The sequence below is a fragment of the Peromyscus eremicus genome, chromosome 5 (assembly GCF_949786415.1).
Source record: "Peromyscus eremicus chromosome 5, PerEre_H2_v1, whole genome shotgun sequence".
Lineage (NCBI taxonomy): Eukaryota > Metazoa > Chordata > Mammalia > Rodentia > Cricetidae > Peromyscus > Peromyscus eremicus.
The window spans coordinates 119,904,371-119,918,076 of NC_081420.1; the positions used below are offsets into that span (position 1 = coordinate 119,904,371).

Genomic DNA, 13,706 nt, shown 5'->3' on the forward strand with positions numbered 1-13,706 from the left:
CGCCGCCGCCACCACCACCCGGCTCATGACCAGAGGTTTAGTCATTTATTGTCATGGTAGGAAGCGTGGCAGCACACAGATGGCGGCACATAGGCGGGTAACTGAGAGGTCTACATCTGGAGTCAGGCAGCAGGGAGAGAGAGACACTGGCTTGGCTTGAGCATGTGAAACCTCAAAACCCGCCCCCAGGGCACACTTCCTCCCAGTAGTGCCACTCCCTATGGGTCTCTGGGGGCCATTTTCATTTAAACCACCACACCAGCCATTTAAAGAATGCAATCTGCATGATTTGTCACCTCACATGCTCTAGCAAGTGCTGTCTCTCTACTCCCAGGACTTTCTATTCTCTGCCCTACTCCCCCCTACTCTGCTCCCCGCCCCCCATTGCTTGATATCTTCACTACTCCCCCCACACTCTCTTCTCTGCTCCCCGCCCCCCATTGCTTGATATCTTCACTACTCTCCCCTGTTCTCCCTCTTCCCTAGACCTGGCTATGTCCAGTCTGCTTTTTTTTCTCTCTGCTCTGGACTCTTCCAGATGCTTCCAGATGTTCTCTCTCATTCACAATAAAAACCCTCCCCCAGTGGAACAGTCATGTTGGCAGCTTCTTTACTGAGACCACTCCTACCCCATCCAAGCTTCTGCCCTAACTTCCCCCAGTGATGAACTGGGACTGGGACATGAAAGCCAAATAAACCCTTTCCTTTTTTGATCTCGGTGTTTTATCACAGCAATAGACACCTAACATAGACACGGGCCAGCACAGCAGATGTGGAAGGCCATTATAGCTTTCTGAGAATGGGGAAGTTTCAAAGTGACCTTGGTTCCTCCATCCCATTGCTCTTTGATTTCTTGGGAGGGTTGTCTATAGGTGCTTAATATTGGCTGGTAACATTATTAGTATTATTTCAATATTATTTCCATTTTCATTCTTTAGTGTTGGGGATGGAGCCCAGGACCTTATACTAGGCAAACTCTTATACTGAGCTCTTACTACATTGGCAGTCCTCAGATTTTTTTTTAAGTAGTTTATGGGCAGTAGGAAAGAGTGGAAATCATGAGGCTTTGTCTTTCTTGTTTTGTTTTTTTGAAACAAGGTTTCTCTGTGTCTCCCTGGCTCTCCTGGAACTTGCTCTGTAGACCAGGCTGGCCTTGAGCTCAGAGATCTGCCGGATGAGGTTTTGTCTTTAAGTTAGAAATTAAATTGATTCAATTTAGCTAACTTCTCATTGTCCTAAAAATGATCACATGGCTACATTTGTTTCCAGGGTACTTGGGAAACATAGTCCAGAGCTGAATGCCACCCACTTAGTTTAACTTAGAAACTAGCAGGCTTGAAGTTTATTGAGGATGGACCTTTTCTTGTCTTTGGTAACATTCTAATTTGTGAAGTAAAAACTATAAAATATAAATGAAGAACTATAGCAGGTCTTTCTTTGGACTTCCAGCTCCCAAATAATCATATGGAGACTTTTTTTATGAAAGTGTGGCCTTAGCTTAAGTTTGTTCCCAACTAGCTCTTAAAACTTAAATTGACCAGTTTATTTTAATCTACATTCTGTCACAAGGCTTGTTACCTCTCCTCAGTAAGTACGTCCAACTTCCTCTGCCTCAGATTCTTCCCTTGAGTTCCTCTCTCTGCCTGGAAGTCCTGCCTAGCTATTGGCCATTCAGCTCTTTATTAAACCAAACAGAAGGTGCCTTGGGCAGGTGAGGTAAAACAGAGACATCTTCACACAGTGAGATCAAAATCCCGCAACACAGAACATCTCAGAGAACATGTCAATTCCCAGCACCCACATGGCAGCTCTGTCTGTAACTCCATCCAGTTCTAGAATCTGACACCCTCACATAGAAATACATGCAGGCAAAACAGCACATAAAAAATAAAATGAGCTGGGTGATGGTGGCACAGGCCTTTAATCTCAGCACTCAGGAAGCAGAGGCAGGGGGATCTCAATGAGTTCAAGGCCAGCCTGGTCTATAGAGCAAGATCCAGGACAGGCTCCAAAGCTACACAGAGAAACCTTGTCTTGAAAAATAAAAACCAAAAAACCAACTATGAAGTGTTATATAAAGTTTATAGTAAAAAACTTGGAGCTAGAGAGATGGCTCAGTGGTTAAGTGTGTGTCCTGGTCTTCCAAAGGACCTGGGTTTGGCTCCTAGCACCAGTCAAGTGGCCCACAGCTATCTGTAACTCCAGCTCCAGGGGACCCGATACCCTCTTCTGGCATCTTGTGGAAGACACAAACAAAGCTAAAGTAGCTTGGCAAGGCAATTCTTTTTGTAAAAAGCAACACACCGGGCCTTCATGGTGCCTGTCTTTGATCTGACCTAGGTGTGATTATGTCTCATCCCATTGATAGAATCTTGACTTCACACTCTGCTAACACTGACTAATTGTGATAAAGGGGAAGGCTTAGGAAACTTGAGTACTTGTCTCACTAACTCCTATGATAAAAACAACAAAACAAGCTGAGTGTGGTGGTGCATGCCTCTAATCCCAGAACTCGGGAGGCAGAGGCAGGTGGATCTCTGTGAGTTTGAGGCCAGCCTGGTCTACAAATTGAGCTCCAGGACAGCTAGGGCTATTACATAGAGAAACCCTGTCTCTAAAAAATAAAAATAAAAACAAAAAAGCCCTGAAAACCCAACAAAACATTTCTTACTTGTGGGCACTGCACACACACACACACACACACACACCACACACACACACACACACACACACACACACACATGCAATTAAAAATAAAATCTAAAATCTAAAAGAAAAACCTATTTGCTGGGGATGTCCTTCTGTATGCTATGAACATGTGTTGCTCTGATTGATTGATAAATAAAATGCTGATTGGTCAGTAACCAGGCAGGAAGTATAGTATAGGCAGGACAAACAGGGAAGAGAATTCTGGGAAGTGGAAGGCTGAGTAAGGAGACGTTGCCAGCTACCACCACTGCTGCTGCCGCCGCCGCCGCTGCCATGAGAAGTAAGATGTAAAGATACCGGTAAGCCACGAGCCCCGTGGAAGGTATAGATTTATAGAAATGGGTTAATTTAAGATATAAGAACTAAATAGCTAGAAGCCTGCCATGGCCATACAGTTTGTAAGTAATATAAGTCTCTGTGTGTTTACTTGGGTCCGAGTGGCTGCAGGAGCTGGGTGGACACAGAAAAACTCCAACTACAGCTATTTAACCATGTCTGTCAACACAATGGTTCCTTTAGTCATGGTCTACTCTCAGCCCTTGAAAGTGTGCCCTACACAATGGCCTCTCTGCCCACTGTCTGCTCTCAGCCTGTGTTTTCTTTCCTCTGGTTATTATTACCCGTTCTCACCCTTGAGAGTGCCTCATGTTTGTTATCTGTAACAGACTCTGCCAGTCTCTACACTCTGTGTGGAAGTCTGTGGAACATTTGGATTAATCTGACGGAGAGTATGTGGACTTGGAACCAAGATCCCAGTAACATTAACCTTCAGAGGAGATTAAATGTGAACAGAAAAGGACAATCAGCAATTCTTAACATTGTTGATCTGGGCAAAACAAGTCTTCATAAAATACATTAAAAATTTTGTGGTGTGTGTGTGTGTGTGTGTGTGTGTGTGCATGTAAACATTGTTGCAGGATATTTGACCACATTGTGAAACTCTGAGACTGTATTAATAAAATTAACCTTGGATCAGGGGGTAGAGCTAGCAAGTACTTGACAGGCGTTAGCCATAGAGAGGAAGGAGGGGCCAGGAAGATGGATAGAGAGACACACAGGAAGGAGTAGGAAAGGACTTAGAGATTTTTTTGTTATGAGACGAGTGGAGAGACATTTCTCTTGTTGGGTCTCAGGCCAAAAAGGAAGGTCAGATGGTGGCTTCTCAGCTTCTCTGAGCTAGCAGGTTTTTTACCCCAACATCTCTCAAGTCTTTACTGGTTAAGTAGAATGACACTTAGTTAAAACCTACATTTGGCAGCCGTGGCCAGTGCCAGTGGGACCAGAAATCCTGCCAGGCCTTGAGGCCCAGATGGTAGTTAAAATATCAGTAGATTCAGGTGCATCTGTTAAGCCAAAGGAAAAACAACAGAACGTGGTGCATGTTGGTGCCAGAGGACAACTTGTGCAAGTTGATGCTCAGCTATTAAGGTAGCAGGGGTGGGGTGGGGGTTCTCATTTCTGCAGCTGCTGTGTTTTCTGAAGTGTCTGGCTTCTTAGCCTCCAAGTGATTTTCCCTTAAGAGTGCTGGAATTATAGCTCTTGTAATCCGGGATTATAGTGTGTGCAACCTCATCTGGCTTTATATATGAGTCAGGTTGTCAGAGGACTGTGAAGCTAGCACCTTTAGCCACTGAGCCCAGGACAGTACATTTTTAATAGAATTCCATTACTTGGTCTTGTTTTGTTTTTAAACGGGATCTCATGTAGCCCAGGCTTGAATGTTATATAGTAAGCACGACATTCAACTCCCAATCTTCCTGACTCCTCCTCTCTAATACTTGGATTATAGGGTTGTGCCACCATGCTCAGTGGGATTCAGTTACTTAAAAGAAAACAAAATGCTATGTGGCAATGAAACCCATCATGCTATGTTAAGTTAAATAAAACTGGGGTGGTCATTGTGTTGGTCTTGTTTAGGCAAAGCTATTGTTGAGACTTTATCCCTGTGTAGAAGATGCCGTCTTGCAGTGTATGTACTGTTCTCCCGGCTCTTACAATCTTTCCATTTCTTCTCGTGATGAATCTCAGGGATTGTGTTGTAGATGTGTCCACTGAGGCTGGGCACTGCATGGTAACTTACTCTGCATTTTGACCAGGTGTAGGTTTCTGTAGTAGCCTCCATCTGCTGGAAAAAAAGTTTCTTTGACAGAAAACATCTTGTGCTATTTCTGCTGTTTGGACTTTCAGAGCTTAGTTTGTTCTGGTTCAGGGCTGCTCATGAGAGGTTGCAGTCAAGGTTCTCATGAAGGTTGCAGACATCTGAAAGCATGACTTGAAGGGTTTGCTTTCAACCTGGCTCATGTGTCTGGTGGAGAGTCATCAGTTCTGTACTAAAGGAACCTCAGTAAGCTGGCTACAGAGCAGAGAGCTTGCACAACCAGAGGGAGGGTAAGAGGGAGAACAAGTCAAGGGAGCAAAATGCAAATCCACTTATCGCCGAACCTCAGAAGAGACATCACTTTTCAACGATTCTTTCAGGCACTTAGACTTCACATCAGGTGGATGCCATTATGAGAATGTATGAAAATAAAAATATGGCCTGGAATCCTTGTGGGTTATCTTAAAGGCTACTTAGCATAATATCTAACCTTATGTTGTGAAAACTCTCCCATCCTGGCATATAATGTACCAACCTCTCATTAAAAAAAATAAAAAACAAAAAAAACAGATCAGTTTAAGAAATTCTGGACCTGGAAGTGGAGTTGGTGGTAGAGTGCATTACCCAGGATTTGCAAGGCCCTGTGTTGAACCATTGTAGAAAAAAGGTCAGGCTGTGGGGGTGGAGTAAGCCTTTAGTTTGAGCACTTGAAAGTTAGAGGCAGAGGCAGATCTCTGTGAATTCAAGGTCAGCCTGGGTTTACAGAGTTCCAGGTCAATACTAAATATTAAGACTCCCTCTCCAAAATAAATAAATATCCGTAATTCTACCTACCATAATAATTAGCTTAAAGTTTGTAAATTAACTTGAGGTACTGACTGAATACAGGGGAAAAAAGTTGGGTTGACACATTTGCATAAGTTAATTTTTAGTAATTTCATTGGGTTCTTAGAAGCTTTGAATCAGGTTTTATCTGATAAAAATGATTGGTAGGGCATCTTTACTTTTACTGGTCTGAAGTGTCTCTCTTAGAAATGAACATTTTCAATCAGTACTGGTTTGGTTTCTTGAAGAGTTTCAGAAGTTAATGTTAATTGAAGGCTCTTAGGAAGTTGTTGTGTGATATTTTGATTGTGTTCTGACAATGCTTGGAGTCAGAGGGCAGAGCTAGCCACTAGCTGACCATAGAGGTTTGGAGGACTGTAGACAGAGAGGAGACAGAAAGTAGTAAGGCGGGACCCTTTTGGAAGGAGGAAGGGAAGAGGTAGGAAGCGACTGGCGGCTGCTCCCTGTTCTCTGATCTTTCAGGTTCTTTCCCCAATATTTGACTCCCGATATTTATTGATAAAGATTAATTAGATTAATGCTTCAGGAAGTGAGTTTCTGTATGTTTTGGCCCAGTTTGAAGACACAGGATCCTCTGGTGTTGCCTCAACACTGAACTATTTGGGCAGTTGGCATACAGAAGGTCTATCTCGGATTAGTGCTCAGAATACCTCGGGGATTTCCTGATGAAGCCCAGGGGTCAAACATCGTGACAGGTGCATCTCCTCTAACTTTGGAACTAGAAGCAGTGTGAGGCCATTTCACACTCATTCAGCAGGAGTGCTAAGAAACTGTCATCCAATGTGCAAAACCCAGACATTATTCTTCTACCACTTCTCACAACATATCCCAGTGTAACCAAAAAATTAATGAATTCAGATAAGGACTTCTATTTTTAAGTACTTATTAATGAATTAAAAAAATACATGAAAAACAGACTTTAATGCCAGGCTTTATAGAATAATTAAAACTAATGATCATGCCCATTAATATCTTGGTTATTCTATTACTAATGAGTCAAATTATTGTGATGGAAATAAAGATATTTTAGATTCAAAGGCATATTTAGTTTTCCTTAAGTATCTCAGAGAAACGGCTTTAGAAGATGGTATTATTTCATTAAAAAATGAAAGTACATTTAAGTAATGAAAATATGGATATGACTTAAGGTGGAAAATATATGTGAAACACTAAGACACATACACACATGCACATTATTGGGCATATAAATTGAACAAAGCTTTTCATTTCAATGATTAAAAAATGTAATGCAATCTTGCACATTTCAATCACGAAGACTGATAAATTTTGAAACAAAGTTTTAAAAAGATATCAAGCTATGAGCAATGCAATCTTAACATGCTATATACATATTTCCCACAATACATATGGAATAAGTTATTCTCAGAAGTTATTGACTATCAAAATGAAAGTCAAAAGGCATGTCTTTCCCTGTGTACTTGGTCTGTTAATGAGCTATCATATAGCATCTACTCATTTTAGAAACTGTATCTAAGCATTCCAGTTTAGATACTACTCAAAAAATATTGTAGGCCTTTAAGGCAAACTACATTTTCGGACCCAAAGTGGAAGCTCAGTTGGTAGAATGCTTGCTTAGCACGCATCAAGCCCTTAGTTTCATTCCCAGCACCGTATATCACAGGTGTGGTGGCATACCAGTAATCCTAGTATTTGGGGAGGGTGGGTGGAAGCAAGACAATCAGGAATTCCAGGTCATCCTTGGCTATATGGCAAGTTCAAAGCCAGCCTGGGCTACATGGAGTGTGCCTCGAAAACAAAGTCAAACAAAACAAAACCCCTAGAGTTCTCAGTGATTCCCCTCTACAGATAAACATTTTAAATTGGGACAAGGCTTTTTTTTTTTTCATTTAGGTCGCAATATATTTTCTAAAAATAGCACAATTTATAGGAACATTTAAATATTAATAACTTGCATTTTCAGTAACTTGTTGGATTCTTACCATCTGTCCTGTCTTGGCCCCATTTCCAAGACTGACTACACCTTTAAACCCAAGGTAATTTACCACTTTTCTTCTTTCTCTAGCATGACCTCAAGACCAACGTTTTAATAATTTGATACCAGATGCTGTTGTACGGTAGTAAAACAAATTTCTGGTGTCCCAAAAGGGCGTTAAGTACTGGATTCTTTTTTTTTTTTTTTTTTTTTTTGGTTTTTCGAGACAGGGTTTCTCTGTGTAGTTTTGGTGCCTGTCCTGGATCTCGCTCTGTAGACCAGGCTGGCCTCGAACTCACAGAGATCCGCCTGGCTCTGCCTCCCGAGTGCTGGGATTAAAGGCGTGCGCCACCACCGCCGGGCCCAAGTGCTGGATTCTAAAACCCAAATGGACGGCTCATTTCCCGTCCTGCAATTGGAGGGGAGCAACTTGAGTCTGAAGCCTCTGGCTCAGCCCGGATTCCACGCTGCGTGTCTCGGAACTTAAGAAAAACAAAGTCATTTCTTTAGCAGCGGCAGCCCTTTGTGTGGCGGCGCGCAGCTTGTGGTAGAGCGTGAGCTGTCCCAGTTTCTAGAAGGAATGGGCCGGCCTCGGGCGGGCGGCTCCGAGAGCCTGCGCCTTAGCCCGCCTTTCCGCTCAAGGCGTTAAGCCGCCCCTAAGGAAACCCGGGCGGGGCAGGCCGGGGGTGCGAGCAGACAGGTGCGCCCACCGTTCGGGGATACACAAAGGGCCGGCGGCACCACCGCTGTGTCCCTGGCAACTCCACGCACGCGGCCCGCGCGCGCTTTCCGCCGCCCTGCCGCGCTCAGGGAGGGAGAGCGGCCGGGAGGGCGGGGCGGCGCGCGCAGGGCGCCCGCGGAGGCAACAGACACCCTGGGGCCTGCTCGCGGACGCGGCCTGGGAAGCGCGAAGTCGGCTCTGGGGACGGCGCCCCCAGGGTTGTCGGGATTTGTAGTCCCTGAGCCTGTGGGGCCGCTCCCCTCCGAGTAGGCCGGCCCGGGCGTCCCCGCCCTCTGCACGCCTACTTCCTGCCGCTGCTCAAACTACAAGTCCCGTCGTCCTCTGCGCTGCGGGCCGAAAGCGAAAACAAATTCTAGGCTGCGAGGTTGCTGCCCTCCGCCGGGCGCCCCTTCCCGCTCCCCGCCCCTCAGGCGCCCTCCCGCGAGGTGGGGAAGCGAGAGGCCGCGGTTTTCTCTCTCCGGCTCTCCTCAGCCCTCGGCGTGGGGCGCGCGCAGGAGACGCAGGCCTCGCCGAACCTCGGGCGGCTGGGCGACGCGCGCCGGCGGGGCTTTTCCTGGCCACACAGCGGTCGGGACCCGGAAACTTGTGGGGGCGGCGACCCCCGGGCTCTTCCTCATTCGCTCTCGCGGCCCGCGGGCGCGTGTTCCTCCGCGGAGGCGGCCGCGTGCGGACGGCCATGCACTAGGCAGGGCTCCCCTATGCGCCCGGAGAGCGCGGGCCGCCGCCTCGGGCCGCCGCTTCCTGCCGCCGCTCGCCGTGTCCGCGCCGGAGCTCGAGCCCGAGCCGCAGCCCGCCCCAGGCCGGGGCGTCGAGCAGCCGGCGGCGAGGCCATGTGGGGCTAGTCCGCGCCGCTCACCCTGCAGCGGACCGGCAACATGGAGGCAGCCGTCGGCGCGCCCGACGGCGGGGACCAGGGCGGCGTGGGGCCGCTCGAGGATGCGACGACGCCCATGGACGCCTATCTGCGCAAACTGGGCTTGTATCGGAAATTGGTCGCCAAGGACGGGTCGTGCCTGTTCCGGGCCGTGGCGGAGCAGGTACGGGGCCGGGGCCGGGGTCCGGGCGGGCGCGGGGCCGGGTGCCCACGGCGGGGCCGGGTGCCCACGCCGCCCGCAGCTGTCCGGCCGCCCACGGCGGGGCCCGCCGGCGTCACAGCGGCCCTTTGTACCGTCGGCACGGGACGGCCTGCTGGCGGTGGGCTGCCGGGGAGCCGGCCGCCGCTGCTTCCGAGGTGTGTTCCGCCGTCACCTGCGCGCAGCCCTCGGCAGCCCCGCGCCCGCCGCCGCCGCCGAGCGCGTGTTGACCGGGGGACCCCATTTGTTCCGCGGCTGGACTTTGGAATGTGGGGTAGTCCGACTCACCCGTGTCACGCGAAGCAGGCGGCCAACTTTGGAGTGGAAGGGAAGCAGCCGTCCTGTGTGGGGTCTTCTCGGTGACTGAGTACAACCCACGCTGTATCGGGTGGGAACCAGACAAACCGTCCTGAAAAATTCGCTCTTCCGAAAGTCTTTTAATAATAGGACGGTATTAACCGGGGATTTTCAGTCTAGGCACATCTCCCCTCCCGTTTTCCCCTTCGTTAGTGGTTAAAATCATTCCCAAATAGGCCCACTTATGAAAGAAAGAGATAAAACTCCTGCGAGTGGGAGGAGGTCCAGGGAAGAACACTCACGATCTTTCCTGTTTGTTTGCGGGAGCTCTTGTCTCCATGTTACAACCATATTGTAGGTGTAGGGTCACCAAAACCCATCCTATATTTGAACACTAGCTACCAAAGTAGGTGGATTAGAAAACGTTTCACAGTACTGCTGTGGTGTGTATACCGCTTACAGTTTGCTGTCCTTTGGCCTAAACTGGAGCTTTTATGATTTAGTTTCGTTTTTCTCACCTTTTTTTGTGTGGTAACTAGATTTTAAGATTTCTATTTTAAAATCACCAGGCCATGTATTTTTCAAAGATGTGTAAGTATAGAACATTTTAAAACAAGAGAGACCCTTGCACGCTGGCCATGTGTGGTGGCGCACGCCTTCAATCCCAGCAGAGGCAGAGGCAGGCAGATGTGTGTAAGGCCAGCCTGGTCTACAAAGTGAGTTCCAGCACAGTCAGGGCTACACAGCAACCCTGTCTCAGGGAGGGGGAAAAAAAAAAGGAGACCCTTGCATTGTGTGACAAGTATGTCCATTGAAACATTCTCTGTAATACTTTCCAAACAAACATAGCATTTTCAGTTTGTTAAGACATCTCTCATTTTCAGAAAATTAGGAAGCTCCAATGTGGGTGGGGTGTTTACGCACCCACCCCAGTCCTTACTGTTAGTAGGTAAACAGTCTGCTCCATTTGTGAATTTTCCAGATGGAGAAGATTCTGCTTCCTTGTCTCCGCCGCCTTGGACTCCTTAACACCTCTAGAAGCAGAAGAGGCGAAGTGAAGTCTGTTTAGACAGTGTTAGTTTCAGCAAGCTTGTGTAGGAAGGAGGTGGAGGTTAATGTTTGGAGTTGAGTTATCCAGGTCCAAGTTAAATGGCAGCGAAGGGTGTGTCTGTCCGGGATGTATGCCATTGATGCTTGGGGAATAGAAGAGAAGCTTGCGGGGGGGCTCGTTTGTGCAGATTTAATGGGCAGGAGCTAGTTGCACTACGAACTCACTGATATGGGTAAGCCCCGTTTTTTGGTCACAGGATTTAGGTTAGTCATCAAGGAACTACCCTTTACAAATTTGGGGACTTATTTTGAGTATATTGGGCCTAGCTTTGGGGAACCTCAGTCCTCTGGTAGGTATGGACTAAGTCATGGTGAGAAACAATGCATTGTTGACCTGCTGTCTTTTTAAAATATGTAGAAAGGATTTGTTTTGGGGGAAATTTTTTTTCTGGTAAAAATTACAATAAATATTTTTAAAGAGTCAATAAGCTGAATAGCAGTCTTAAAAGAAGGAGATGAGACTTCCTGGGAGTAGTCTTGCCCCTTCAGATTACCTGATTTAGATAGGCTCTTTCCTTTTTTTTTTTTTTTTTTACACTTGTGGATTTGGGCCTGCAGGAAGCCTGACCTGAATCAGCTTCTAGCCATGGAGCTAAAAATAGGGCACTCTTAGAGGACTTGCTAAAACAGTGTCTCAGCCTTTCCCTGTGTTTATCACTACTTTTGTCTCAAAGCCTCCACCTTTAGCCTATTTTCATGTAGCAACATATCAGACCATTAGAATTTTGAGTGTCCAGGGACTTCGAGAAGTAATTTACTATTTGTAGAGTTTTATTTCTTCCTGCATTGTTTGGCTGAGTAAATTAACAATATCCTACACTTGTGGATGTCGTGAGAGTTTTGCATCTGAGCAACAGGTTCAGATTGATACCATGTTCTGAAACATTTGTTAAAAGGAGGGGAAAAAAAGATATTCCTGATAACTCTTGCTGATGAGAAACACGCTTTAGTAACTTCTGTGTGCCACCTGTTGTTAGGTGAATGGCTTTAACACTGAAGGCGCTTTGCTTATGGCAGGAAGGCCTATCAGATGACACTGTGGCTCACTCATATTAATAATGTTTGATTCATAACAGTGTCTCATGTAGCTTCTAGGAAAGATAGCTTGCCAAGTGTAATTTGTTGAGATGGCAAACAGTTGGTGCTTTAAAAAAATATGTGGATGATCCTTGTGATGAAGGAAGCTTAGAGTGTATAATGCTGTTTTTTAATAGTGTTCTAAAACAGGAAGGAAGGTTTACCTAGTTAAACTGAAAACCAGGTGGTAAGTTGAAGAGCTCCCCTCAAGGAGTGCATCTTCAGTCTCTTGGCTTGTCTATTAGAACATACTGGCTATCAGGAAGTTGCATCTGTGGATTCTTGTATAAATGAGCCCTGGCTGTTATCCAAGAGAGGTGTAAAATGTGCAGCTGGTGCGTCTCTTCTTGAATTTTCCTCAGTTTACCATTAGGGTGATTCAGTTGGAGTTGCATGTAACCCCTAAAACTGCACAAGGTCTTGATAGTTTGAGGTGATATGTTATTTCAAGAGTATATGGGTGATGACATGGAATGTGGGTTTTAACCTTGAACTTTGGGAGTACTGGGAATACTTTTATTTGAGATACGTATTAATAGAAAGTAATTTTACTTTATTCTCTTTAAGCGTGGTGAAAGTATTAGGGATTAGCATTTGATAAGAAATTCAGTTTGGTTCATTTCAGAGCTCAAGTTTTGATAAAAGATAAAATTCCAGTGAATTTTTTTCTTTTGTTGAACTGATTGTTTAGGGAGGCAACAGATGAGAGAGCTGAACTACTTTTTGGTTGGCAGTTTGATTTTATTTGTGTTTACTTGTTAATTTTTTGTGTTTGTCTTTGAGCATACCACTGTGTGTGTGTGTGTGTGTGTGTGTGTGTGTGTGTGTGTGTAAATCAGACATTTGTGGGAGTTGCTTCTCTTTCCTTAAGGTCCTGGGGCTCAAATTCAGCAAAGGTTTTTTTAGCAGCTGAGCCATCTTGCTTCCCTGAGTTTAGATCCAAGAACAAATCCACAACCTCTTGGGATGTCATTAGCATGGCTGCCTGTTTAGGTATATTTGAATTTTGTAAGCCTAATAAATAAAGTTACACATAATTATTCTGAAACCATAGTGGGCTTACATTTTCAAATAAGACTGTTACTGAAGAGAACTGTTTTTTCCTTGTGGTATTGGTGGTTGAACTAGGGCTTTGTATGTGCTGGGTGATCTACCATTGAGTGCTTTCCCTGTTTTCCAACCCTCTCCTCTTCTCCTCTCCTTTTCTTTTCTTTTCTTTTCTTTTTCTCTTCTCTTCTCTTCTCTTCTCTTCTCTTCTCTTCTCTTCTCTTCTCTTCTCTTCTCTTTTCTTGTTTAGTTTTTTGAGACAGGGACTTCCTGCGTACCCCTGGTTGTCCTGGAACTCTATCTGTAGATCAAGCTGGCCTTAAAGCCAGGGATCGCCCTGCCTCTGCCTCCTCAGTGCTGGCACTAAAGGTGTGTGCCACCACATCTAGCTCCAATTGTTTTTCAATCCCCCTCCCCCTTTTTAAATATAATTTACTTATTTATATTTTATGTGTGTTGATTTGCCTGCATGCATGTCTGGGACATGAGTTACAGATGGCTGTGAGCTGCCATGTGGATGCTGGGAATTGAACTTGGGCCCTCTGGAAGCACAGCCAGTGCTCTTAACCACTGAGCCATCTCTCCCTAGCTCCTGTTTTTTAAATTATTTTGAGACCAGTTCTTGCTCAGTTGCTTGGACTGGCTTTGAGTTCACTCTTAGTAGACCAGTCAGGGTTTGAACATGGAAATATCCACTTCTTAGTAGCTGAATTCTAAGTCTGTACCACCAGGTTTGGCTCTTTTTTTTTTTTA

The 13,706-nt window shown here is 45.8% G+C and overlaps 1 protein-coding gene across 3 annotated transcripts in view; it reads left to right on the forward strand.

Annotated features, from left to right (window-relative positions):
• The window catches only part of Otud4 (OTU deubiquitinase 4), a 78,145-nt gene that overhangs the window by 17,546 nt on the left and 46,893 nt on the right, over positions 1-13,706 (forward strand). Inside the window, exon 1 of one of the 3 annotated variants that reach the window (XM_059264307.1) lies at positions 9,174-9,386. The exons of 1 other annotated variant lie outside the window; for it this stretch is intronic. In XM_059264307.1, coding sequence (XP_059120290.1) covers positions 9,225-9,386 — 162 coding nt within the window. In that variant the 5' untranslated portion in view covers positions 9,174-9,224. Of the gene's footprint in view, positions 1-9,173; positions 9,387-9,559; positions 9,811-13,706 lie in introns of those variants that run through there. One more of the 3 variants, XM_059264309.1, reaches the window with a different exon arrangement.